At 69.1% G+C, this 26,021-nt stretch overlaps 2 protein-coding genes and 1 long non-coding RNA gene across 11 annotated transcripts in view; 1 reads left to right on the forward strand and 2 right to left on the reverse strand.

The window, feature by feature from the left end:
- Positions 1-1,197: 1,197 nt before the first annotated feature.
- LOC135310403 (uncharacterized) lies at positions 1,198-2,323 on the reverse strand. Of its 2 annotated transcripts, none has more exons than XR_010370454.1 (2): positions 1,999-2,323; positions 1,198-1,839 (listed from the first exon to the last, which is right to left on the reverse strand). It is a non-coding gene; the product is annotated as an uncharacterized LOC135310403 (long non-coding RNA). The 2 variants fall into 2 exon arrangements; XR_010370453.1 differs by having other exon boundaries at positions 1,926-2,323.
- Positions 2,324-2,355: 32 nt separating this feature from the next.
- Positions 2,356-18,219, reverse strand: ZBTB4 (zinc finger and BTB domain containing 4). 8 transcript variants are annotated; one of them, XM_064437666.1, is made up of 4 exons: positions 18,089-18,219; positions 12,370-12,473; positions 10,562-10,638; positions 2,356-7,823 (listed from the first exon to the last, which is right to left on the reverse strand). In XM_064437666.1, the coding sequence occupies exon 4, from the start codon at positions 7,806-7,808 to the stop codon at positions 5,388-5,390; it is 2,421 nt and encodes an 806-aa protein (XP_064293736.1). In that variant the 5' UTR covers positions 7,809-7,823; positions 10,562-10,638; positions 12,370-12,473; positions 18,089-18,219; the 3' UTR covers positions 2,356-5,387. The 8 variants fall into 8 exon arrangements, with proteins under 8 accessions (XP_064293736.1, XP_064293735.1, XP_064293734.1 ...); XM_064437665.1 differs by having other exon boundaries at positions 18,029-18,135; XM_064437664.1 differs by lacking the exon at positions 18,089-18,219 and adding an exon at positions 14,674-14,770.
- Positions 18,220-18,249: 30 nt separating this feature from the next.
- Positions 18,250-26,021, forward strand: part of POLR2A (RNA polymerase II subunit A) — a 44,479-nt gene continuing 36,707 nt past the window's right edge. The window contains exons 1-5 of the mRNA XM_064437603.1: positions 18,250-19,017; positions 22,147-22,279; positions 22,944-23,080; positions 23,928-24,101; positions 25,396-25,677. Coding sequence (XP_064293673.1) covers positions 18,928-19,017; positions 22,147-22,279; positions 22,944-23,080; positions 23,928-24,101; positions 25,396-25,677 — 816 coding nt within the window. The 5' untranslated portion in view covers positions 18,250-18,927. The remainder of the gene's footprint in view (positions 19,018-22,146; positions 22,280-22,943; positions 23,081-23,927; positions 24,102-25,395; positions 25,678-26,021) is intronic.

The following is a 26,021-nucleotide window of genomic DNA, read 5'->3' on the forward strand; positions in this document are numbered from 1 at the left end:
GCCCCCCCCTCTTTCGAAGGGGGCCCCAGGTGTCCGGGCGTGCCCCTCCCCCCCCCCCCCCGTGTACAATAAATTGTGGTTGTTGCTGCTCCGTGTGGGGGGGTGGTTTTTGGGGGACCCCCCCGTGTCCCCCAGTTCCCAATGTCCCCCCACACCCCCCCCGTGCCCCCATCTCCCATGTCCCCCCCCCCAAATCCCCCCCCCAGCCCCCCAAGTCCCCTCATGTCTCCCACCTCCCCCCATGTCCCCCTCCCCGTCCCCCCCGCGTCGCCCCATATCCCCCCCGTGTCCCTGTGCCCCCCAACCCCCATATTCCCCCCCGGCCCCCCCATGTCCCCCCATCCCCCTGTACCCCACCATTGCCCCCATCCCCCCCCGTCCCCCCAATTCTGTGTCCCCCGTGTCCCCACATCCCCCCCGTGTCCCCCCATGTCCCCGTGCCCCCCAACCCCCCATATGCCCCCCGTGTCCCCCCACCCTCCTGTGCCCCCCCATTGCCACCATCCCCCCATATCCCCCCATGTCCCCCCGTGCCCCCCATATCCCCCCGTGTCCCCCCCACCCCCCCGTGCCCCCCATATCCCCCCAGGTCCCCCCACCCCCCCCATGCCCCCATCCCCCCCATATCTCCCCACCCCGTGTCCCCCCCATTGCCCCCACCCCCCTGTGCCCCCCGTGTCCCCCATCCCCCCTGTGCCACCCCACCCCCCACGCCCCCCCACCGCCCCCATGTCCCCCATCACCCTGTGCCCCCCACCCCCCATATCCCCCCATGCCCCCCCACCCCCCATGTCCCCCCCCGTGCCCCCATCCCCCCCCATATCCCCCCCACCCCGTGTCCCCCCATATCCCCCCATGCCCCCCCGTGCCCCCATCCCCCCATATCCCCCCACCCCGTGTCCCCCCCCATATCCCCCATCCCCCCCCATTGCCCTCATACCCCATCCCCCCATATCCCCCCACCCCTTGTCCCCCCCCATGTCCCCCCATCACCCCCGTGCCCCCATCCCCCCATATCCCCCCATGCCCCCCCATGCCCCCCCCGTGCCCCCATGCCCCCATATCCCCCCACCCCGTGTCCCCCCCATATCCCCCATCCCCCCCCATTGCCCTCATACCCCACCCCCCCATATCCCCCCGCCCCCCCGTGCCCCCCCACCCCCCCGTGCCCCCCCCCCCCGCCCCCTGCAGGCGGGCTCAGCGCTACGGTGTTTATTGGCGTCTCTAACACTCACTGATGCAGATAAATAGTGGACATTTGGCGCCGCCGCGGGGACCCCCGGGACCCCCCCCGGGACCCCCCACCCCCGCCGGGGCCCCGCCCCCGGGACCCCTCCTCGCCGGGGCCCCGCCCACAGGGGGCCGCCCTGAGGGACCCCGCCCCCGCCGGGGCTACCCCATTGGGTGCGTCCCCCGTTGAAGCCACCCCATTGGGTGCGTCCTCCGCTGAGGTCACGTCATTGGGGCCACCCCATTGGGTACATCCTCCATTGAGGTCACACCATTGGGGCCACCCCATTGGGTGCGTCCTCCATTGAGGTCACACCATTGGGGCCACCCCATTGGATACATCCTCCGCTGATGTCACACCATTGGGGACACCCCATTGGGTACATCCTCCGCTGAGGTCACACCATTGGGGCCACCCCATTGGGTGCGTCCTCCATTGAGGTCACACCATTGGGGCCACCCCATTGGGTACATCCTCCGCTGAGGTCACCCCATTGGGGCCACCCCATTGGGTGCGTCCCCCATTGAAGCCACCCCATTGGGTGTGTCCTCCGCTGATGTCATGTCATTGGGGACTCCCCCATTGGGTGCGTCCTCCATTGAGGTCACCTGATTAGGGCCACCCCACTGGTGACGCCCCCCATTGAGGCCATCCTATTGGGTGCAGCCCGTTGAGGTCACCTCATTGGGGCCACCCCATTGGGTGCCTCCCTTGGGGGACACCCGCCATTGAAGCCACCCCATTGGTGACATCCCCATTGAAGCCACCCCATTGGGTGCATCCTCCACTGATGTCACATCATTGGGGCCACCCCATTGGTTGCCTCCCTTGGGGACACCCGCCATTGAAGCCGCCCCATTGGGTGCGTCCTCCACTGAGGTCACCCCATTGAGGCCGCCCCATTGGTGACACCCCCACCCCACCCCCACCCCCCCCCCATGGGGCCGCCCCCCGCTGAGGCCGCCCATTGGTGCCGCCCCGTTGGCGCCGCCCCCCATCGAAGCCACCCATTGGTGACCCCCCACCCAGGGGGCCGTCCCTCACGCCCCGCCCCCCCCGGTGCCCCCCCCGGTGCCCCCCGGGTCCCCTCCCCCCCCCTCCCCTCCCCCTTTAATTTTATATCCGTATTTTTTTTCCACTTTCCCCTTTTTTGCTCAATTTTGCCTTTTTTTGTGTGTTTTTTTCTTCTTTTTTGTGGTTTTTGTGTTCTCCGGGCGGGTCCACCCCCCTAAAGTGCGGGCGGGGCGGGGCGGGGGCGGGGGGGGGGGAGGGGCGGGGGGCGCGGGGGGGGAGGGGCGGGGCGACGCGGGGGCGCGGGGGGAGGGGCGGGTGGGGGAGGGGACAGTCAGTAGCAAACGCGGCCACGAAAGTGCAAACGGGGGGTGGGGGGAGGGGGCCGCGGCCGGGGTGGGCGGAGCCTCGCACGGGGGCGGGGCTTGCACGAGGATTGGGCTTGCGCGAGGACGAGCCTTGCACGAGGGCGAGCCTTGCACGAGGCCAGGCCTTGCACGAGGGCGAGCCTTGCACGAGGACGAGCCTTGCACGAGGCCGGGCCTTGCACGAGGCCGAGCCTTGCACGAGGACGAGCCTTGCACGAGGCCAGGCCTTGCACGAGGGCGAGCCTTGCACGAGGGCGAGCCTTGCATGAGGACGAGCCTTGCACGAGGCCGGGCTGTGCACGAGGCCCACCCCCACGCAAAGCTGAGCCTCGTGCCAGGGCGGCCCTCGCACGAGGAGGGGGGGAGGGGCCTCGCACGAGGCCGTCCCGCGCACGCGCGGCGGGGGCGGGGGAGGGGCAGCGGCCTCGCACGGCTGGGCGTAGCGTGGGGGGGGAGGGGCGGCCTTGCACGAGGGCGTGGGGGGGGGGGGGGGGCGTGGGCCTGGCGCGGGCGTGCGTTGCACGAGGCTGGGCCTTGCACGGGGGCGGGTGCATTGCATAAAGGCGGGCCTTGCACGGGGCGGGGGCGGGGCCTTGCGCGGGGCGGGGGGGAGGGGACGGGGCGTGGCACGGGGCGTGGCACGTGGAGGGCGGTGCCGGCGGCGCACGCTTGTGCGAGGCACGAGGGCCGGGCTCGCACGGGGATGGGGCGTGCGGGGGGGGGGGTGGGGGGTGGGGGGGCGGGGCAGGGCGGGGCCGTGCGGCGCACGAGGACCCGCCCTGCGCTGTCGTGCGTTGCACGAGGATTGTCTTTCGCGCCGTCGCACGAGGGCGGGCCTTTGCACGAGGACACCCCTTTGCACGCTCACCGCCTCGCGCGAGGACCCCTCCCCTCGCACGAGGAACCCCCCCTTCGCACGAGGACCCCTCCCCCTTGCACGAGGACCCCCCCCACCCCGCCCCAGAGGAAGGGGGCGGGGCCTTGCACGCCCCTTGCACGGGGGGGGACACGCTGGAATGTCACTGCGATGCCGTAAGGTGCCAAGGGGGGGGGGGGCCGTGGGGGGGGGGTTGGGGGGCCCCGGGATAGTGGGGGGGTCCCCCAGTTTCTTGGGGGAGGGGCCCTGATTTATTGGGGGGGGCCCCATTAGGGTGGGGGGAGGGGGCGTTTGGGGGTGCAAAAACCTGTGGGGGGGAGAAATGGGGGGGGGGCCCCCCTGGATATTGGGGGGGGGGCCCTCTACTGGGGGGGGTCCCCGTTATTTGGGGGGGTTCCAGGGGGGTCCCACTAAAGTGGGGGGGACCCATTACACTGGGGGTCCCCTATGCTGGGGGGGGTCCCCAAACTGGGGGCGTCCCAGTATATTGGGGGTCCCCTATATTGGGGGGGGGTCCCTCTGTACTGGGGGGGTCGCCTATACTGGGGGAGCCCCAGACCCCCCCCCCCAATCCCCCCCCCCCCAGTATACCCAGTGCCCCCAAGTCCTATACTGGTCCCTGATCCCTGGCACCCCCAGCCCCACCCCATGGCGTTTTGGGGGGGGCCCCAGAGCCCCCCCTAAGTCCCAATGGGGGGGGTACCCCCCTCCCCCCTCCACATCCCCCCCCAGTGTCCCCTATGGGGGGAGGGGGATCCCCAACCTCGCCCATGGGGCCCCCTCCATCTCCTATGGGGCAGAAGCCCCCCCCCCAAATTCTTCTATGGGGCAGGGCCCCCCCCCCACTTCCCCTATGGGGCTGGAGCCCCCCTAGTCGCTTGGGGGGCCCCCTCCATTTCCTATATGGCCCCCCACCACCTCCCAGGGCCCCCCCACTTTCCTCTATAGGGCAGGGGCCTCCCATCTCCTATGGGACCCCCCCAAACCTCCTACAGGGCCCCCCCCCACCATGCTCTTCCCCCCCACACCTCCTATGGGGCAGGGCCCCCCCCATTTCCTATGGGGCTTCCCCACATGCTCTGCCCCCCCCACGCCTCCTATGGGGCAGGGGCCCCCCATTTCCTATAGGGGCCCCCCCACATGCTCTGCCCCCCCCACGCCTCCTATGGGGCAGGGGCCCCCCATTTCCTATGGGGCCCCCCCACCTCCTATGGGGCGGGGCCTATTATCTCCTATGGGGCCCCCCAAAACCTCCTATAGGGGCCCCCCCACATGCTTTGCCCCCCCCAAACCTCCTATAGGGGCCCCCCACACACCTCCTATGGGGCAATGGGGCAGGAGCCCCCCCAAAACCTCCTATAGGGGCCCCCCCCACACCTCCTATGGGGCAGGGGCCCCCCATTTCCTATGGGGCCCCCCCAAAACCTCCTATAGGGGCGCCCCCCCCACATGCTACGGGGGCCCCCGTCCCCCTCTATGGGGCAGGACCCCACCCCCACCCCCCCCTCCCCCTTTCAAGTCCCCCCCCCGGCTTTCCGGGGTCGCTCCCCTCCCCCTCCGGGGAAGCCAAAAGTGGGGGGTGCGGAGGGGGGGGGGGGGGACACGACGCCCCCCGCTCCCCCCCCCCGAAACCCCTCGTTTTCGGGGAGCACCACGTTGAGGGCCAGGGGGAGGGGGAAGGGGTAGGGGTACGCGGCCACCAGCCGGGGGCCGTAGGGGAGGGGGAACGCGGGGGTCGCGGGGGGGGGGTCGCGGGGGGGCCCCCCTTTGCCCCCCTCCCCCTCCTCCCCCTCCCCCGGTTTCGGGGTCCCCCCCCCGCCTCAGTAGAGCCAAAGGTTGTTCCTGAACCGGGTAACCCCCGCTGGGACCCGGTGACGCCCCGTCGTCACCCGGCGCCGCGTCACCCCCGGCGCCGGCAACAGGCGGCGGCGGGGGGGGGGGCGGCGCTGTTGTCACCCGGCGGCGGGGGCGGCGGCGGGGGAAGGGGGACACCCCCTTTTTCCCCTCCCCCTTCCTCCTTCACCGCCGGCGGGGTGTAGGCGATGACAGTCGGCGACGCCGCCTGATGCCGCTTGGCGTGACGGCTGAGCGCCGCCGCCGTCTTGCACACCTTGGCGCAGCGGCTACAGGCGAAGCGCACCGACGGCCGCCGTCCCACGCGGGGGGTGGCCGGGCCGGTTGTAGCTACCCCCGTTCCCCCGCCGGCCCCGGCCTCGTGTCCCCGTTGGTGTTTCCGTAGTTTCCTCAGAGCCGTGAACGTTTTCCCGCACACCCGGCACGGGTGTTGCCAATCCCGGCGCCGGTGACCCTCCCCCGGCGGCGCGTCACCGTCGCCCCCGTCGCCGTCACCCGGCGACCACCGCGACGAGCGCAGCTTGCGGCGCCAACGGGATTTCTTCGCCTTGACGCCGCCGGTTGTACCGCCGGTTGTGCCGCCGCCGGTTGTGCCGCCGCCGCCGGTCGCGCCGCCGCCGGTCGCCTTCCGTTTGGGTTTGTAGGTGTAATACGGGCGCCAGAGGCGGTCCTCGGCGTCGCTGTCGTCGTCACCGCTCCGGCGCGAACAGGCGGCGGCAGCGGCAGCGGCGGCGCGACGGTGGGCGCTCGGGGAGGCGGCGGTACCGGCGCCGGCTGTCTCCAAGCGGAGGTCCGTCTCGGAGATGCGCCGCTTGACGATGGCCTCCTCGCCGATGCGGACGGTGATTTGGCACAGCGGCGCCGCCCGGTTCTCTCCCGCCGCCCCCACGTAGGCCGGTTTGGCCACGTAGGTCATGGTGCGACCGCCGGCGCCGGGTGACGGTTGGGTGGCGGGCGCCGTCCCGCTGTCGCCCACCGGCGCTTCCCCGGCCGCTCGCTGCGCCTCGATGTAATCCCGCAACACCTGCTTCTTCATCGGCCGCGCCGCCGGGACCGCCGGAGCCGGGACCGCCGGCGCCGGGACCGCCGGCGCCGGGACCGCCGCCTCCCCCGCCCTCCCGTTGTAGGCGATGACGGAGGCCGCCGCCGCCGCCGCCGCCCCGCTGTGGACGATGACCGACGCCGACGGGCGCCCGTAGGCGATGACGGACGCCGGCTCGGGACGGGGCGCCGGGAAGGCGCCGCCGGCCGCCGGCTCTGCGGGGTTGCCCGTGGGCAGGAGGAGTCCGTCGGTCACCAAGCCTTGGCTGTAGGTCTTGTAGGGTCGCTTGTGCGCCCGCATGGGCAACAGGCGGTAGAGCTTGAGGGCGTTGAGTTTGGGCTTGTAGCCGCCGTTGGGCGTCTTCTCGGAGGAGATGAGGCCCGGGTTGATGCCGTGGAAGGCCTTCTGGTGGGTCTTGAGGTTGTAGTAGGTGACGAAGGTCTCCCAGCAGAAGATGCACTGGTACCGGCGCTCGCCGGTGTGCCAGACCTCGTGCTTGGTGCGGTACTCGGCCAGGGCGAAGACCTTGTCGCAGTAGCGGCAGGGGTACTTGCGGCGCCACGAGTGGACGTTGGCGTGACGCTTGAGGCTGGAGAGGGTCATGTAGGAGCGTTGGCAGACGCCGCAGAGGTAAACCACGTGCCCGTCCACCACCTTCACCACCGGTTCCTGCTCCGGGATCAACTCCAGCGCCCGGTGACGCAACAGCAAGGCCTTCTTGCCTTGCTTGGGCGCCGGCGCGGCGTTGCTCTCGGGGTTGTCGGCGGCCTCGGGGCCGTCCTTGCAGGCGGCCTCGTGGCTCTGCAAGCGCTTGGCGTGGACGAAGGCCCTCCCGCAGCGGCGGCAGGCGGAGGCCCGGCGCCCGCGGTGCAGCTTGGCGTGGAGGCCCGAGGCCGCCGCCGCCGCCCCGAAGGCTCGCCCGCACGACCCGCAGCGCGACGCCGACGCTTCCGCCCCCGCCGCCGCCGTGGGGCGGGTGAGGGTGAGGTCGACGGGGGCGGCGGGCGGGCGGGGGTCTCCCGGCGGGGACCAGGCGCCTTTCGTTTCCTTCGGGGTGCCCATTTCCAAGCCTTGGAGGCAAGAGATGCCCAAGCGGCGGCCGACGGCGCCCAGTTCCCGGGCGGCCGCCGGCGAGGGCACGGCCAGGCGGGAGTTGTAGATGAAGTTGAGGACGTCGGAGAAGACGCCGGCCTGGACGCCGGGGAGCTCCAGGACCCTGGCGGGGCTCGGGCAGGTGGGTTCCTCGGCCAACGCCCGCTTGAAGAAGGGGCTGGAAGCGGCCAAGACGTTTTTATGGGCGCGGAATTTGGTGTCCTCGGCGATGATGGTGACGTCGCAGAACTGACCCCGCAGCCGTTGCTCGTTCAGCTCCACCAGCAGCGACCGGCAGTGCCCGGCGTCCGACACCTCCACGACCGGAGCCATCCCCGCGGCGACCACCTGTGGGGAGATGGGGGGGGGGTGGGGCGGGGTGGGGGGGTTGGGGGGAGTGGGGGGGAGGTGGGGTGGGTGGGGGCGAGGGGAAAGGGAGGGGCGGCGGGGCGGGCCCGCACGCGCGCGCCCTCTTTTTGGGGGGGCTCGCACCTCTGGGACCCCTCTATGGGGCAGCCGGACCCCTGGGACCCCTCTATAGGGCTGGCTGGAACCCTGGGACCCCTCTATAGGGCTGTCTGGACCCCTGGGACCCCTCTATGGGGCAGCCGGACACCTTGCACCCCTCTACAGGGCTGGCTGGACCCCTGGGACCCTTCTATAGGGCCGGCTGGACCCCTGGAACCCCTCTATGGGGCAGCCGGACCCCTTGCACCCCTCTATGGGGCTGGCTGGACCCCTGGGACCTCTCTATGGGGCAGCCGGACCCCTCTATAGGGCTGCTGGACCCCTAGGACCCCTCTATGGGGCAGCTGGACCCCTTGCACCCCTCTACAGGGCTGGCTGGACCACTGGGACCCTTCTATAGGGCTGGCTGGAACCCTGGGACCCCTCTATAGGGCTGTCTGGACCCCTGGGACCCCTCTATGGGGCAGCCGGACACCTTGCACCCCTCTACAGGGCTGGCTGGACCCCTGGGACCCTTCTATAGGGCCGGCTGGACCCCTGGAACCCCTCTATGGGGCAGCCGGACACCTTGCACCCCTCTATGGGGCTGGCTGGACCCCTGGGACCTCTCTATGGGGCAGCCGGACCCCTCTATAGGGCTGCTGGACCCCTAGGACCCCTCTATGGGGCAGCTGGACCCCTTGCACCCCTCTACAGGGCTGGCTGGACCCCTGGGACCCTTCTATAGGGCTGGCTGGACCCCTGGAACCCCTCTATGGGGCAGCCGGACCCCTTGCACCCCTCTATGGGGCAGCCGGACACCTTGCACCCCTCTACAGGGCTGGCTGGACCCCTGGGACCCTTCTATAGGGCTGGCTGGACCCCTGGGACCTCTCTATGGGGCAGCCGGACCCCTCTATAGGGCTGCTGGACCCCTGGGACCCCTCTATGGGGCAGCCGGACCCCTTGCACCCCTCTACAGGGCTGGCTGGACCCCTGGGACCCTTCTATAGGGCTGGCTGGACCCCTGGAACCCCTCTATGGGGCAGCCGGACCCCTTGCACCACTCTATGGGGCTGGCTGGACCCCTGGGACCCCTCTATGGGGCAGCTGGAGCCCTCGGACCCCTCTATAGGGCTGGCTGGATCCCTGGGACCCCTCTATGGGGCAGCCGGACTCCTGGAACTCCTCTATGGGGCAGCCGGACTCCTGGGACCCCTCTATAGGGCTGGCTGGACCCCTGGGACCCCTCTATGGGTCACCTGGACCCCTCGGACCCCTATTTTGGGGCCACCCAGACCCCTGGGACCCCTCTATAGGGCTGGCTGGACCCCTGGGACCCCTCTATGGGGCTCACCAGACCCATGCACGCCCTCTTTTGGGGGACCCAGACCCCTGGGACCCCTCTATAGGGCTGGCTGGACCCACACGCGCCCTCTTTTGGGGGGCCTGGACCCCTGGGACCCCTCTATGGGGCAGCTGGACCCCTGGGACCCCTCTATGGGGCTGGCAGATGCCTGGGACCCCTATTTTGGGGGGCCTGGACCCCTTGCACACCTCTATGGGGCTGGCTGGACCCCTGGGACCCCTATTTTGGGGTCACCCGGACCCCTTGCACCCCTCTTTGGGGCTGGCTGGACCCCTGGGGCCCCTATGTTGGGGGGCCCGGACCCTTGGGACCCCTCTATGGGGCTGGCAGATGTCTGGGACCCCTATTTTGGGGGGCCTGGACCCCTTTCACACCTCTATGGGGCAGCCGGACCCCTGGGGCCCCTATTTTGGGGTCACCTGGACTCCTGGGACCCCTCTATGGGGCAGGTGGCACCTGGGGCCCATCCATGGGTGCTTGGGGGTCCCCAGGGCCCAGCCAGCCCCACTGCACAGGGGTCCCCCAGCCCCCTCCCCCTTCTCCACCCCCCAGCCCCACAAATCGGGGTCCCGCAGCCCCATAGATCACACTCCCTCGGCCCCACATATGCCCGCCCCAGCCCCACAGATTGGCCTCCCCCAGCCCCACACATCCACTGACGCACCCCCCACCATGGCTACCTGGTACCACAGATCCCGCTCCACGGCGCCCCATGGATCCTGCCCCACAGATCCTGCCCCACAGATCCCACCCCACGGATCCCGCCCCACGGCACCCCACCCCATGGATCCTGCCCCATGGATCCCGCCCCACGGATCCCATCCCACGGTGCCGTGGGGCAGGATCGGGCCCCCCAGTGTCACCCCACGGCGCCGTGGGGCAGGATCGGGCCCCCCAGTGTCACCCCACGGTGCCGTGGGGCAGGATCGGGCCCCGCAGCGTCACCCCACGGGGCCGTGGGGCAGGATCGGGCCCCCCAGCGTCGCCCCACAGCGCCGTGGGGCAGGATCGGGCCCCGCAGCGTCACCCCACGGGGCCGTGGGGCAGGATCGGGCCCCGCAGCATCACCCCACGGGGCCGTGGGGCAGGATTGGGCCCCCCACCGTCACGCCACGGGGCCGTGGGGCAGGATCGGGACCCCCAGCATCACCCCATGGGGCCGTGGGGCAGGATTGGGCCCCCCAGCATCACCCCACGGGGCCGTGGGGCAGGGTCGGGCCCGTTGGCACGGTGACGGGATGGGGGCGACGGCGCGGGGTCCCCCCCCTACCTGTGAGCGGAGGCCTCATGGACTAGGTGTTGCTGCTCCGGGGGTCCTCGGTGGGGGGTCACAGCCGGCAGGGCCTCCTGCGGTGTGGGGTGACGGGGGGGGCGGGGTCAGTACACCCGGACACGGGGTACCCACGGCACCGCGGGGCGACAGGCAGCAACACCCAGATGTGGGGGTACCTGGGGGGGCGGGGGGGGGGGTGGGGAGGCAGGAACACCCGGACACGGGTGGTAGCCGGGACGGAGGATGGGGAACACGCAGCGTACGACTGTTGTCAGGCGGCAACAGGCGGAAGGCAGGCTCGGGGCGCCCACCAGGCGGAGGTGGGAAGGTGTAGCCTGGCTACAGTCGGAGGGGTGACAAAGTGGTGGCGGGTGACGAAATGGAGGGTGACAAAGTGGTGGCGGGTGACAAAGTGGAGGGTGACAAAGTGGCGGGTGACAAAGTGGAGGGTGACAAAGTGGAGGGTGACAAAGTGGTGGCGGGTGACAAAGTGGAGGGTGACAAAGTGGAGGGTGACAAAGTGGTGGCGGGTGACAAAGTGGAGGGTGACAAAGTGGAGGGTGACAAAGTGGAGGGTGACAAAGTGGTGGCGGGTGACAAAGTGGAGGGTGACAAAGCAGCAGCGGGTGACAGAAGGGCGGGGGCGTGCATCTCTGGGTACAGCGCGACGTGGGGCACGTGACGTCATGGGAACGTCGCGGCGTGTGGGGGCAGGGGACGTGACGTACGGTGTGATGTCATCGTGTGATGTCACTGGGGGGGGGAGGGGAGGGGGGAGCCGCCTGTGCGGGTACAGCTGGGTAAAGCTCTCCCAGGGTGCGCGGGTGTGACGTCACTGGGAGTGTGGGGGGGCGGGGGGTGTGTCAGGTGTGGTGTGATGTCATCAGAGTGATGTCACGAAGGGGGGCGTGTCCCACACAGGCAGGCGCAGCTGGGGGGGGAGGGGGGGTAGAGTCGTGGGGGCGGGGAGGCGCCGACTGACGCGGGGAGGGGAGGGGTTGTGCCGGGGGGGGGGGGGGGGCAGTGGGGCGGGGGGGTACAGCCGGACAGGAGGTGACATGGGGCGGGGGAGGGGACATGCTGGGTACAGCCGGTGACAGCGGGGGTGGGGTCAAGGGGGAGGGGAACAACCTGACGCAGTTGCTACAGCCGGAGGCCTACAGGGACGGGGGGGGGTTACAGGCAGAGGGGACACCCCCCCCATGCACACACCCCCTCCCCCCCCCCCACACACACCCCCTTCCCCACGCACACCCCCCTCCCCCATCCGCACACCCACCCCCGCCCCCAACCCCGGAAACCCTCCGTCAACCGGAACAACCCCGTGTGGAAACACCCAGACAACCCCCGTCCCCCTTCCCCGCCCACCCCAGGGGTGACCGGAGGGGGGGGACACGACCCCCAAGTGTCACCGGGAGGGGACCCCAACCCCTCCCCCACTTCTTCCACCCCTCCCCCCCCCCCCCCAAAGTACCACCAGAGCCGCCTGACAACCTCCATCCGGCGATGACGGGGACGTCACCGTCACCGAGAGGCAACAGGCGGTGGCATCCCCGGTGATGGAGGACACCGTGGTGATGGCGGGGGGGGGGGGGGAATGTCACCCAACTGTTGCCATGGAAACAACCCCCCCCACCAACACCCCTCCTCCCCCCCCCCCCCAACACCCCTCCCCCCAGGTCCTGCCAGGGGAAAGACCTTTCACCTGCAGCCAATGAGGGAGCAGAAAAAAAGGGGGACCCCGCCCCATGTCACACCCCCCGCGGGCCAATGGGATGGCGGGGAATGCGGACGTCAGCGCTCACCTGGATGCTCATTGGCTGGGCTGGGAGTGATGTCACGAGGCCCCCTTCCTACCACAAGCCCTTGCGTCGGGTGTTGTTAAAGGAACAGGCGGCGGCTCAGGAGGCTGGGGGGGGGAGGGGGGGGGGTGCGAGGGTGGGGTCAGGTGGGTGACGCGCACAGGCGGACGCGGGGTGACGGAGGCGTCACCGCGTCACCCCAGCGCGCGCCGGGAGCCGGGGACACCCCTCCGGCCCGCGGGCAGGGGTGACGCAGGCGACAGCCGCGCGCGTGTACAGGCAGAGCAGGGGGTGCGACAGGCGGTGGGGGACACACACACACACCCACACACCCACCCACCCCCCGAACAACCGCACACCCGCACAGCCCAGGTGCCCGGGTGTAATGTGCAACGCGGGGCGCACACACGGAGCACAGCCGGAGCACAGCCGGAGCACAGCCGGAGCGCACACGCGTGTCTAGCGTGCGACCGCACGCACGCGCACAGCCTGCCGCCGCACAGCCCAGAGACGCCCACAACACCCGCGCGCGCCCCCGGCACGCCGCCTGCGTGCGTACACCGTGCCCGCGACCGCCCGCAGCACGGGCACGCGGGCGACACCCGCAGCAACACCCGCCCCGCGCGCGCGAACACCCCGTCGCACCCACGCACGGAGGCCCGACGCGCACAACCGCACGCGGGCGCACAACCGCACGCAGACATGTGACACGCGCACGGCCACAGGCAGACACACAACCGCGCGCGGCCGCACAACCGCACGCCGACGTGTGACACGGACACACGGAATGACACGCGGCCTCACAACCCCACACGGACACACGGACACGTGGAACAACACGCGGACACACAACCGCACACAGACACACGGACACGCGGCCGCACAACCGCACACGGACACACAGACACACGGAAAGACACGCGGACACACAACCGCACATGGACACACGGAAAGACACATGGACACGCGGCCGCACAACCCCACACGGACACACGGACACGTGGAACAACACGCGGACACACAACTGCACACGGACACATGGAATGACACACGGACACGCGGCTGCACAACCGCACACGGACACACGGACACACGGACCGACACGCGGCCGCACAACCCCACGCAGACACGCGGAACAACACGCTGACACACAACCGCACACAGACACACGGACACACGGAACAACACGCGGACACACAACCGCACACGGACACATGGAATGACACACGGACATGCGGCTGCACAACCGCACACGGACACACGGACACACGGAACAACACACGGACACACAACCCCACGCGGGCACACGGACACGCGGAACAACACGCGGACACACAACTGCACACGGACACACGGACGCGCGGAACAACACGCGGACACACAACCGCACACGGACACACGGACGCGCGGCCGCACAGGCGCACGCAAACGCACCCACCGCGCACAGGCCAACAGCCGGGGACACACGGACGGGGACACGGACGGACACGGGGGACACACGGACGGACACAGGGACAGGGGCACACGGACAGACAGGCACGGGGACGCACATGGACGGGGACAAACAGACAGGGACACACACACACACGGACACACAGACGGACACACGCAGAGACACATGGACGGACACACGGACACACACACGGACACACAGACACGGACCCACGGACGGACACGCACAACCGCACATGGATTCACAACCGCCCGCACAAACACGCAGCCCCCCCCCCCCACACCCCCCCCGCCAACAGTCGCACACGCAACAACCGCACCCCGCTGTGCCCCCCCCCAAACCCCCCCAAACCCCCCCCCGAAACCCCCCCGACCCCCGGGTTCAGGACACCCCCCCCACCCCCCCCATCCCAGCAGCACTTGGGGGGCACGAAGGTGGGGGGGGTCTTGGGGGGCGACTGGGGGGGGTCCAAGGGGGGGGGGGTCCGGACATTTTGGGGGGGGCGGGGGGGGAAGGCGGGGTGTTGCGGGGGGCGGGGCACATCGGGGGGGGGTCCCGGGGCACTTTGGGGGTGTTGCGGGGGGGGGGGGGCCGCATTTTGGGGGCGGGGTCGCAGGGTGATGGGGGTGGGGGTCGTCAGCCCCATAAGGACCGGGGGGTGGGGGGTGGGGGGGTCACCGTGGAGGGGGGGCCCGATCCTGTGACAGGCCCGACACAGGCTGGGGGGGGGGGGGGAGTCCCGGTGCCCCCCAGGGGCGGGTGTGAAGGGGAGGGGGGGGGGGTCCCGACCCAGGGGTGGGGTCCCAGTTCCCCCCGCGTGTCCCGGCGCTGGGGGGTGGGGGGGGGGTCGTTACCGGGGCCTGTCCCGGGGCCGGTTGATGCGGCGATGGCGGCGGCGGCGGCGGCACAAGATGGAGGCGGCGCCGTTGGGCCCCGGGTGGGAGGGAGCCCCCCCCCCCCGCCCCACGCCCCGGGGGGGGACACGGGGGGGGGACACACACACGGGGGGGGTGGGGGGCACGGGGGGGGCGAGTGTCCCCGTCGGGGGGGGGGGCGGCGGGGACGAGGGGACGCAGGCGGGGGGAACTGGGGGGCACAACTGGGGGGGACAACGGGGGGGGCAACTGGGGGGGACAGCCGGGGGGGACAACTGGGGGGGACAGCCGGGGGGTACAGCCGGGGGGGACAGCCGGGGGGGACAGCCGGGGGGTACAACTGGGGGGGACAGCCGGGGGGCACAGCCGGGGGGTACAACTGGGGGGGACAGGCAGCAACTACAAGTGGGGGCACAACCGTGGGACACAACCGGAGGCACAACCGGGGGGGACAAGCGGGGAGCACGACCAGGGGTACAGCCGGAGGGTACAACTGGGGGTACAACCGTGGGCACAACCATGGGACACAACCGGGGGTACAGCCAGGGGGTACAGCTGGGGGGTACAAGCAGCAACTACAAGTGGGGGCACAACCGTGGGCACAACCGTGGGACACAACCGGAGGCACAACTGGGGGGGTACAACCGGGGGGGACAAGCGGGGAGCACAGCCGGGGGTACAGGTCGGGGGTACAACTGGGGGGTACAACCACAGGCACAACCGTGGGACACAACTAGAGGCACAACTAGGGGGGACAAGCAGGGGACACAACCAGGGGTACAGCCGGGGGTACAAGCGGCAACTACAAGTGGGGGCACAACCGGGGGATACAATGGGGGGCAAAACTGTGGGGTACAACTGTGGGGTACAAGCGGGGGACACAACCGGAGGCACAACCAGGGGCACAACCAGGGGGTACAACTGGAGGTTACAAGCAGGGGACACAACCAGGGGGTACAAGCAGGGGACACAACTGGAGGCACAACCAGGGACACAACTGGGGGGCACAACCGGAGGCACCACCGGGGACACAAGTGGGGGACACAATCAGGGGGTACGAGTGGGGGACACAAGCGAGGACACAACCAGAGGCACAACCGGGGGGGCACAAGCAGGGGGCAAAACCAGGGGTACAACCGTAGGCACGAGCAGGGGGGGGCACAACGCAGGGGACAACCGGGGATACACTGGGACATGGTCAGGGTGGGGGTACGGCTGCACACACACAGGGGGTGACAGAGGGACACAGTCGGGGGACACAGTCGGTGGGGGACAGCAGGACACAAGCAGGGGACATGACTGGGGGTCACAGCCGGGGGTACAGCAGCACACAATGGGGGACACAACCGGGGAGCACAATGTGGGGGTACAGCGGGACAGAACCAGAAGACGCAGTCGGGGGGGCAGTGGGACGCAATTGGGGGGGCACAGCTGGGGGGTACAACCAGGGGCACAATCAGGGGTACGGTGTGACACAGCCGGGGGAACAACTGGGGGGGCGCAACCGGGGGCGCAACCTGACAAACCGGGGTACAACCAGGGGCACAGCCAGGGGTCACAACCGGGGGACACAGCTGGGGACGCAGATGGGGATACAACCAGGGTACAGCCGCACACACAGGGAACACAACCAGCAGCACAACGTACGCGGCTGGGTGTACTACAGCCTGAAGCTGCCTGTGCACACGCGTGCATGTGTGTGTGCCTGCGTCTGTTGGGGCCTCAGCTGTAGCGCTGAGCTCCCGGTGTTGGACTGCGCTGTCAGTCGCGTCACGTTGTGTCACGCCATCACCGCGCCGTCAGCTGCGCACCCGGGTCGCGGTGGGTTGTGGCACGCGTCAGGCGGGGCCGCACGGTGTTGTTTTGCGCGTGGGGCTGCGCGTCACAGCGCTGCAGGTCGCGCTGTGCGTCAGGCCACGGCGCACCGCGTGTCGCGGGTCATATTGTGCGTCAGGCCGTGTCGCCTGGTGGGCTGTTTTACGCGTCAGGCTGTACCGCGCGGCGTTGCGGGTTGTGCCGTTGCGCGTCAGGGTGTTGCCGCGGGTTGTGTTGCGGGGCAGGTTGTGCGTCAGGCTGTGCGGCACACCGTCACGGGGTCACGCTGTGCCACACGGTGTTGCCGTACATCAGGCTGTCTGCCTGTACACCCCAGGGGCGAGTGTGTCCCTCGCTGCGTAGCGTCACCGCCTGTGCGCTGCCGTACCGGCCCTTGTCCCAGGTGTGGACCCCTTGTCACACCTCCGTGATGAGCTGTTGTGTCCCCTACCTGTGTCCCCAGCTGTAGGGTGCTGTTGTACCCCTCCCAGGTCACGCTGTACCCCCCCAATTCCCTAGCTGTGGACCCCAGGACGCGGGGTCCCCACTTGCGACCCCCCCCCCCCCCAGTGACGGTGACAAGATCCCACCAAGGATGGGACACACACACACACACACACACACACACGCACAGGTTGGAGATGCCACCGATGACAGGCGGACGCGGTGACGCCGGCGGGACGCCCCACGCGGGTGACGGGGTGACAAGGACCCCACTGGTGACACGGTGACAAGGGAGACCCTGCTAGTGATGGGGGGTGTGTGTGTGTGAAATACCCCCTCTCTGCACCCCAAACCCTCCTGCTCCCCCAAAATACCCCCTCCCTGCCCCCTAAACGCACCCCCAAACCCTCCTGTTTCCCCAAAATAACCCTCCCTGGGCCCCAAAAGCTCCTGTTTCCCCAAAAACCCATCTCTGTGCCCCAAAAACCCGTCTCTGTGCCCCCAAACCTTCTGACCCCCAGAATACACCTCTCTGTGCCCCCAAAACTCCTGTGCCCCTTAAATACCCCCTCTGACCCCACAAACTAAACCTCCCCACCCCCAAAATCTCCTGTTTCCCTTAAATACCCCGCTCTGACCCCCCAAATCCGCCTCCCCACCCCCAAACCCCTCCTGCTCCCCTAAATACCCCTCCCCTTCCCCGAACTGCCCCCAAACCCTCCTCCTCCCCCCAAACACCCCTTTCTTGCCTCTTCCTGCCCCAAAATCCTCTTGTTCCCCCCCAAATACCTCTTTCCTGCCCCAACTGTCCCCGCCAAAACCTCCTGTTCCCCCTAAATACCCCTTTCTTGCCGCTAACTGGTCCCCAAACCCTCCTACTCCCGCTAAATAAACCCCTCTGCTCCCCCAAACCCTCCTACTCCCGCTAAATAAACCCCTCTGCTCCTCCAAACCCTCCTGCTCCCCCAAAATAAACCCCTCTGCTCCCCCAAACCCTCCTGCTCCCCCCATTTCTCCCCCTACACCTCCCCCAGCCTCTCCCACCCGCCACGACCCCTCCCCGCCACCCCCATACCCTTCCCCGCCGTCCCTGAGGCCGCCCAAGCCGCGCCGGGTTCGTTCCCCCTCCACCGACCCGGAGGTAGGCCCAAGCCGCGGCCTTTCCCAGCTGCGGCTGCCGGGTTGGGGGGCGGCAACGCGGGCGGCACGATCGGGCGAGGCCGCGGCGGCGCAGGCCGCGGCTCGGAGCGGCGCTTCGGCAATCTCCGGTAGTGTCCGGCGGCGCTTCGGCAATCTCCGGAAGCTTCGGCAATCTCCGGAAAGCTCCGACGACGCTTCGGGAATCTCCGGCCACTTCCGGCAGCGCTTCGGGAATCCCCGCCCATTTCCGGCGACGCTTCGGCGCTCGGAGGCGGGACCCGAAGCGCTCGGCGTCGGGGGCGGGGCTTAGCGCCGCGCCGCGTATGAATTATTCATGAGCCCGTCCCACCGCGGCGGGGGGAGGCCGTCCCGCCGGGATTACACGGAACAACGGCCCCGTCCCGCCCCGACCCCGCTCCCCGCTTCCCCGGAGCACGATAACGGGACACGCCGCCCTTTTCCTCCCCCCCGACCCTCGTAAAACCTCCACCATCCCGGCATGCCCCGCGCCGCGCGCACACACTCCCCACCCCCAAATTCCCTTTCAGGCAGTTGGTACGCTCCGACCGCTCCCCCGCCGCCGAGCGCGCGCGGGGGGGCGAGGCTATATAAGGGGGCGCGGGCGGCGCCTCCCGCTCAGTCGCGCCGGGGAGCGCGGAGCGCCCGGAGGGCGAAGGGAGGGGGGGTTGTGTCGCCGTGGGGCTGGTTCCCCCCGGTGCGGGGGAGGGCGTTTGGCTGTTAAATCTGTTGAAAAAGGTGTCTTTTTTTTGTTGGGGTTTTTTTTTTGTTTGGAAGTAGCGGGAGCGGCGTGAGGGCCGCGGCTAGGCCGGCGCCATGCACGGCGGGCCGCCCTCCGGTGACAGCGCCTGCCCCTTGCGCACCATCAAGCGGGTTCAATTCGGCATCCTCAGCCCCGACGAGATGGTACCGGAACGGCGGGGGAGGGGGAGACACCGGGGCCGGGACGGGAAATGGCGGCGGGGCACCGAGAGGGGGGGGATAGAGAGGCCCCGGGCGGCGGTGGGGGGGGGGGAGCGGGCGGTGTCCGACGGAGTGTAGCGCCCCCCGGAGGCTGGGGGCGGCGCTGTGGGGGGAGAGGGAAGGGGAGAGCTTGGGGGGCATGTATAGGGGTGGGGGTTCACTGGAGGGGGGACCCAGGGGGGTTCTGGAAGTCCCTAGAGGCTTCTGGAGGGCCGTTGGGGTCCCTGGGGGTCCTCAGGGAGAGGGTTGGGGTGCTTCAGGGGCGTCCTGGGTGCACAGGGGTGCTCTGGAGGGAGACTGAAGTGCCCTGGAGGGGTATTGGGGTCCCGGGGAGTCCTCAGGGAGCCTCTAGGCGAGGATTGGGTGCTTTAGAGGGGTCCTGGGTGCTCAGGGGTGCCCTGGAGGGGTATTGGGGTCCCTGGGAGTCCTCAGGGAGAGGATTGGGGTGCTTTGGAGGGGTCCTGGGTGCTCTGGAGGGAGACTGGAGTGCCCTGGAAGAGTATTGGGGTCCCTGGGAGTCCTCAGGGAGCCTCTGGGAGAGGATTGGGGTGCTTTAGAGGGGTCCTGGGTGCTCTGGAGGGAGACTGGAGTGCCCTGGAGAGGAGTATTGGGGTCTCTGGGAGTCCTCAGGGAGCCTCAGGGAGAGGATTGGGGTGCTTTAGAGGGGTCCTGGGTGCTCTGGAGGGAGACTGGAGTGCCCTGGAGAGGAGTATTGGGGTCCCTGGGAGTCCTCAGGGAGAGGATTGGGGTGCTTTAGAGGGGTCCTGGGTGCTCTGGAGGGAGACTGGAGTGCCCTGGAGGAGTATTGGGGTCCCTGGGAGTCCTCAGGGAGAGGATTGGGGTGCTTTGGAGGGGTCCTGGGTGCTCTGGAGGGAGACTGGAGTACCCTGGAAGAGTATTGGGGTCCCTGGGAGTCCTCAGGGAGCCTCTGGGAGAGGATTGGGGTGCTTTGGAGGGGTCCTGGGTGCTCTGGAGGGAGACTGGAGTGCCCTGGAAGAGTATTGGGGTCCCTGGGAGTCCTCAGGGAGCCTCTGGGAGAGGATTGGGGTGCTTTAGAGGGGTCCTGGGTGCTCTGGAGGGAGACTGGAGTGCCCTGGAGAGGAGTATTGGGGTCCCTGGGAGTCCTCAGGGAGAGGATTGGGGTGCTTTAGAGGGGTCCTGGGTGCTCTGGAGGGAGACTGGAGTGCCCTGGAGGGGTATTGGGGTCCCTGGGAGTCCTCAGGGAGCCTGTGGGCGACGGTTGGGGTGCTTTAGGTCCTGGGTGCTCAGGGGTGCTCTAGAGCGACATTGGGGTTCCTAGGGAGGGCCAGGGGCTCTGGAGGGATGTCGGGGTCCCTAGGGGTGCTCAGGGAGCTTCTGGGAGAGCATTGGGGTGCTTTGGAGGGGCTCTGGAGTGGTTAGGGGTCCTCTGGGGGCGTATTGGGGTCCCCGGGGGTGCTCAGGGTGTTTCTGGAAGAGCCTTCGGGTCATTTGGAGGGCTTCTGGTGGGCGAGGGGGGGCTTTGGAGGGATTTCGGGGTCACTGGAGGGGACCCAGGGCTTCTAGAGGAGTGTTGGGGTGCCTGGGGGTCCTCAGGGAGCCTCTGAAAGAGCTTTGGGTGCTTGGGAGGGTCTCTGGGTGGCCAGGGGTGCTCCAGGGGTCACTGGCGGGGGCCTGGGGTACGCTGCAGGGCTGTTGGTGTCCCTGGGGGTGCGCAGGGGGTCTCGGGAAGTGCATTGGGGTCCTCTGGGGGGGCTCTGGAGGGACATTGGGGTTCTGGGGGTGCCCGGGGGTGCCCAGGGATGCCCTGGAACAGTGTTGGGGTGCTCAGGGGGGCTCTGAAAGAGTGTTGGGGTGCTTTGGAGGGGTTCTGGGTGGCCAGGGGTGCTCTATGGGGTCATTGGGGTCCCAGGCGGGTGCCAGGTGAGCCTCTGGAAGAACATTGGGGTGCTTAGAGGGGTCTTGGGTGCCCCGGAGGGATATTGGGGTCACTGGGAGGGCCCAGGGGCTTCTGGAGGAGTGTTGGGGTGCCTGGGGGTGCTCAGGGAGCCTCTGGGAGAGCGCTGGGGTGCTTTAGAGGGGTCCTGGGGTGCTGAGGGGTGCTCTGGAGGAACGTTGGGGTCCCTGGGGGTGCCCGGGGAGGGGTCTCTGGAGGGGCCATGGAGCTTCTGGAGGAGTGTTGGGGTGCCTGGGGGTGCTCAGGGAGCCTCTGGGAGAGCGCTGGGGTGCTTTAGAGGGGTTCTGGGGTGCTGAGGGGTGCTCTGGAGGAACGTTGGGGTCCCTGGGGGTGCCCGGGGGGGTCTCTGGAGCGCTCATGGGGCTTCTGGAGGAACTTTGGGGTCCCTGGGGGTGCCCAGGGTGTTGCTGGGAGAGCATTGGGGTGTCTTTGGAGGGGCTCTAGGGTAGCCAGGGGTGCTCAGGAGGGAGATCGGGGTCCTGGAGAAGGGGGTTCAGGGGAGTCTGGAGGGGCCCAGGGGCTTCTGGAGGAGTGTTGGGGTCCCTGGGGGGTCCCTGGAAGTGCACTGGGGTGCCTTGGAAGGTACTGGGGTGCCCGGGGGTGCTCTGGAGGGTTATTGGGGTCCCTGGGGGGGGTCCCTGGAGGTGCCTTGGGGGGCTCTGGGAGAGCACTGGGGTGCTGTGGGGAGTGTTGGGTCCCTGCGGGTGCTCGGGGTGCCCTGGAGGGAAGGGGGGGTCCCTGGGGGTTCTCGGGAGGTCTGGAGGGGCTTTGGGGTCCCTGGGGGTGTCCCCAAAGGGTGTTGGGGCCTGTGGGGGGGTCCCTTGGGGTGCCTTGAAGGGATGTTGGGGTCCCTGGGGGTCCCCAGGGAGCCTCAGAAGAGACTTTGGGGTCTCTGGGGGTGCCCTGAAGGGATATTGGGGTGCCTTGGGGGGGTCTCTGGGGGTGACCAGTGGTGTTGGCGCCCCTTTGGGGCTGGGGGGGTCCCTGGGAGAGGGTCGGGGGGCTTGGAAGGTGGGTTGGGGTCACTGGGGGAGGGTGACCCCCTCGTGTTTGGGATTTTTGGGGGGTGCTTTGGAGAATTGGGGGGGGCCCAGGGGCTCCCCCCATGCTCAGTTTCCCCCCTCCCCCCCCCCCAGAAACGGATGTCGGTGACTGAGGGGGGCATCAAGTACCCCGAAACAACAGAGGGGGGGCGCCCCAAACTGGGGGGGCTCATGGACCCCCGGCAGGGCGTCATCGAGAGGACGGGGCGCTGCCAGACCTGCGCCGGTAAGTGGGGTGCCCCCCCCGAACCCCCAAAACCCTTGGGGGGGGTGGGGAGGGGAACTGGGGGCATGTTCCTGGGGAAGGGGGTGGGATTTGGGGGTGCCTCTGTGCGAAGGGGTGTTTTGGGGGGGGGCTGCTCGGTGTTCTGGGAGGAAAAAGGGGGTGATACCCTGGGGCACCCCATTTCCCCCCCCAAATTCCTTCCTCCCACACAGGCGCTTCCCATCCCCTCTGGGCCTCTTTGGGGTCCCCATTTTTTGGGGGTCCCCCTGTTTCCTGTAGGGGAGCCCCGTTTTTTTGGGGGGTGGGGTGAGGAGGACCTTTGGGGCCGGAGGGGGGGGGGATCCCCAACAGCCCCCCCTTTTTCACCCCACGAGTTGCAGCAGCACCTTCCCTCGACACAGACCCAGCCGGGGACTTTTGGGGGGGGGGGGGTGGGTGTCCCCCTTTCCTATTTTGGGGGGGTCTCTTTATCTTTGGGGGGGGTCACCTTTGCTTTTGGGGGGCTCTTTTTGGGGCTCATCTCCTTCCCCCCCCCCCCACTTCCCCTCAACCCCCAACTCCTTCCCCCGCTGCCAGTGGGCCCCCCACCGCCCCCCCCCCCCCCAAAAGCCCCGGGGGCCCCCCCCAAGCCCCAGGGCCCCCCCAAACGCCGGGTGCCCCCCAGGGAACATGACGGAGTGCCCGGGGCACTTCGGGCACATCGAGCTGGCCAAGCCTGTTTTCCACGTGGGATTTTTGGGCAAAACCATGAAGATTCTTCGCTGCGTCTGTTTCTTCTGCTCCAAACTGCTGGTGGACTCGGTGAGACCCCCCCCACCCCCCCCCCCAAATCGGGGGTGAGGGTGGGGTTCAGCCCCCACCTGCCTGACACCCCCCCACCCCCACCCCGTGTCCGGTTGTGGCAAGGGTCGCCCCGGCCCCCAGCTGGGCACTGGGACCAGTTTGGGGCCTGCTGGGGGTGGGGGGGACGCCCCGGGGAGGGGGGGACGGAGGGGGGGGACACCCCGAGGGGGGGTGACGGAGCAGGGGTGACCCCGAGGGGGGGTGACGGAGCAGGGGTGACCCCCAGGAGGGGGTGACGGAGCGGGGGTGACCCCCAGGAGGGGGTGATGGAGCGGGGGGGACGCCCTGAGGGGGGGTGACGGAGCAGGGGGGACCCCGAGGGGGGGTGACAGACCAGGGGGGATGCCCCGAGGGGGGGTGACGGAGCGGGGGTGACCCCGAGGGGGGGTGAGAGACCGGGGGGGATGCCCCGAGTGGGGGTGACGGAGCGGGGGTGACCCCGAGGGGGGGTGACGGAGCAGGGGTGACCCCGAGGGGGGGTGACGGAGCAGGGGTGACCCCGAGGGGGGGTGACGGACCGGGGGGGATGCCCCGAGGGGGGGTGACGGAGCGGGGGTGACCCCCAGGAGGGGGTGACGGAGCAGGGGTGACCCCGAGGGGGGGTGACAGACCAGGGGGGATGCCCCGAGGGGGGGTGACGGACCGGGGGGGATGCCCCGAGGGTGGGGTGACGGAGCAGGGGGGACACAGGGTTGTCACCTCCTGGGTGGTCGGGGAGCACGTTGGGATGGCGCCAGCCCCGAACGCCCCCCGCGGGACCCCCAAACGCCCCCCGCGTGACCCCCGCACCCTCTCTGTGGCGCAGAACAACCCCAAGATCAAGGACATCCTGGGGAAGTCGAAGGGGCAGCCCAAGAAGCGCCTGACGCACGTCTACGACCTGTGCAAGGGGAAGAACATCTGCGAGGGGGGGGAGGAGATGGACCACAAGTTCGGGGTGGAGCAGCCCGAGGGCGACGAGGACCTCACCAAGGAGAAGGTGGGGACCCCTCCGGGCCCCCCAAATCCCCCCTCCCGGCCCCCCCTCGCTGCCCCCCTCTCCCCATTAACACCCGCGTCTCCCCGTTAATGCCCCTGTGGCCCCCTGGGCACCCCTGTGACCCCCTGAACGCCCCCTGAATGCCCCTGTGGCCCCCTGAACGCCCCCTGAATGCCCCTGTGGCCCCGTGAACGACCCCTAATGCCCCTGTGACCCCCTGAACGCCCCCTTAATGCCCCCAGCTCCCCATTAATGCCCTTGCCACCCCCTGAGCTCCCCCAGTTCCCCATTAACACCCCCATTAACCCCCACTTAACGCTCCCCTCTCACCATTAACACCCCATTAACGCCCCCCTCTTGCCGTTCACACCCCCCCCCCCCCGATAATGCCCCTGTCACCCCATTAATGCCCCATCTCTCTCTTAAGACCCCCTTTAACGCCCCCTCTCCCCATTAACACCCCATTAATGCCCCATGGACCCCCTTTAACACCCCCTCTCCCCATTAACGCCCCCTTTAACACCCCCTCTCCCCATTAACGCCTCCTTTAACGCCCCCTCTCCCCAGTAACGCCCCGTGAAGCCCCCCAGGACCCTGTTAAGGCCCCCCTCTCCCCATTAATGCCCTGTGAAGCCCTCTGGGACCCCGTTAAGGCCCCCCTCTCCCCATTAATGCCCCGTGAAGCCCTCCGGGACCCTGTTAAGGTCGCCCTCTCCCCATTAACACCCCCTTAATGCCCCTTGGACCCCCTTAACTCCCCCCTCCCCCCATACACACCCCCTTAATGCCCCTGTCACCCCCATTAATGCTCCCATCTCCCCTATTAACAGTCCCCTCTCCCCATTAACACCCCCTTAACGTACCCGGGACCCCCTTAACGCCCCCCTCTCCCCATTAAACACCCCCTTAAAGCCCCATGGACCCCCATTAACACCCCCTTCACCCCCATTAGTGCCCCCCTCTCCCCGTTAACACCCCGTGAAGCCCCCCCCCCCCCCCCCGGGATCCTGGTAAGGCCCTCCTCTCCCCATTAACACCCCCTTAAAGCCCCATGGACCCCCATTAACACCCCCTTCACCCCCATTAGTGCCCCCCTCTCCCCGTTAACGCCCCGTGAAGCCCCCCGGGACCCCGTTAAGGCCCTCCTCTCTCCATTAACACCCCCTTAAAGCCCCATGGACCCCCATTAACACCCCCTTCACCCCCATTAGTGCCCCCCTCTCCCCGTTAACGCCCCGTGAAGCCCCCCGGGACCCCGTTAAGGCCCCCCTCTCGCCGTTCCTACCCCCTCCAGGGCCACGGCGGGTGCGGGCGCTACCAGCCGCGCATCCGGCGCTCGGGGCTGGAGCTCTACGCCGAGTGGAAGCACGTCAACGAGGATTCGCAGGAGAAGAAGATCCTGCTCAGCCCCGAGCGGGTGCACGAGATCTTCAAGCGCATCTCGGACGAGGAGTGCTTCGTGCTGGGCATGGACCCCAAATTCGCCCGCCCCGAGTGGATGGTCTGCACCGTCCTGCCCGTGCCCCCCCTCTCCGTGCGCCCCGCTGTCGTCATGCAGGGCTCTGCCCGCAACCAGGTGGGGCCCAGCACTCGGGGTCCCCTTTTTTGGGGGTCCCAGGGAGGGATTGGGGTCCCCAAGGGAAGTATTGGGATCCCTGGAGGAGGTTCTGGGGTCCCTGGGGCCGGGGGCTCCCTGTGAACCCCCTCTCTGTGCGCCCCGCTGTCGTCATGCAGGGCTCTGCCCGCAACCAGGTGGGGTCTGGCACTCGGGGTCCCGTTTTTTTGGGGCCTCGGGGAGGTATTGGGGTCCCTGGGGGAAGTACTGGGGTCTCTGGGGGAAGTATTGCGGTCCCTGGAGGAGGTTCTGGGGACCCTGGGGCCGGGGGCTCCCTGTGAACCCCCTCTCCGTGCGCCCCGCTG

Source organism: Phalacrocorax carbo, chromosome 34 (assembly GCF_963921805.1).
Source record: "Phalacrocorax carbo chromosome 34, bPhaCar2.1, whole genome shotgun sequence".
NCBI lineage: Eukaryota > Metazoa > Chordata > Aves > Suliformes > Phalacrocoracidae > Phalacrocorax > Phalacrocorax carbo.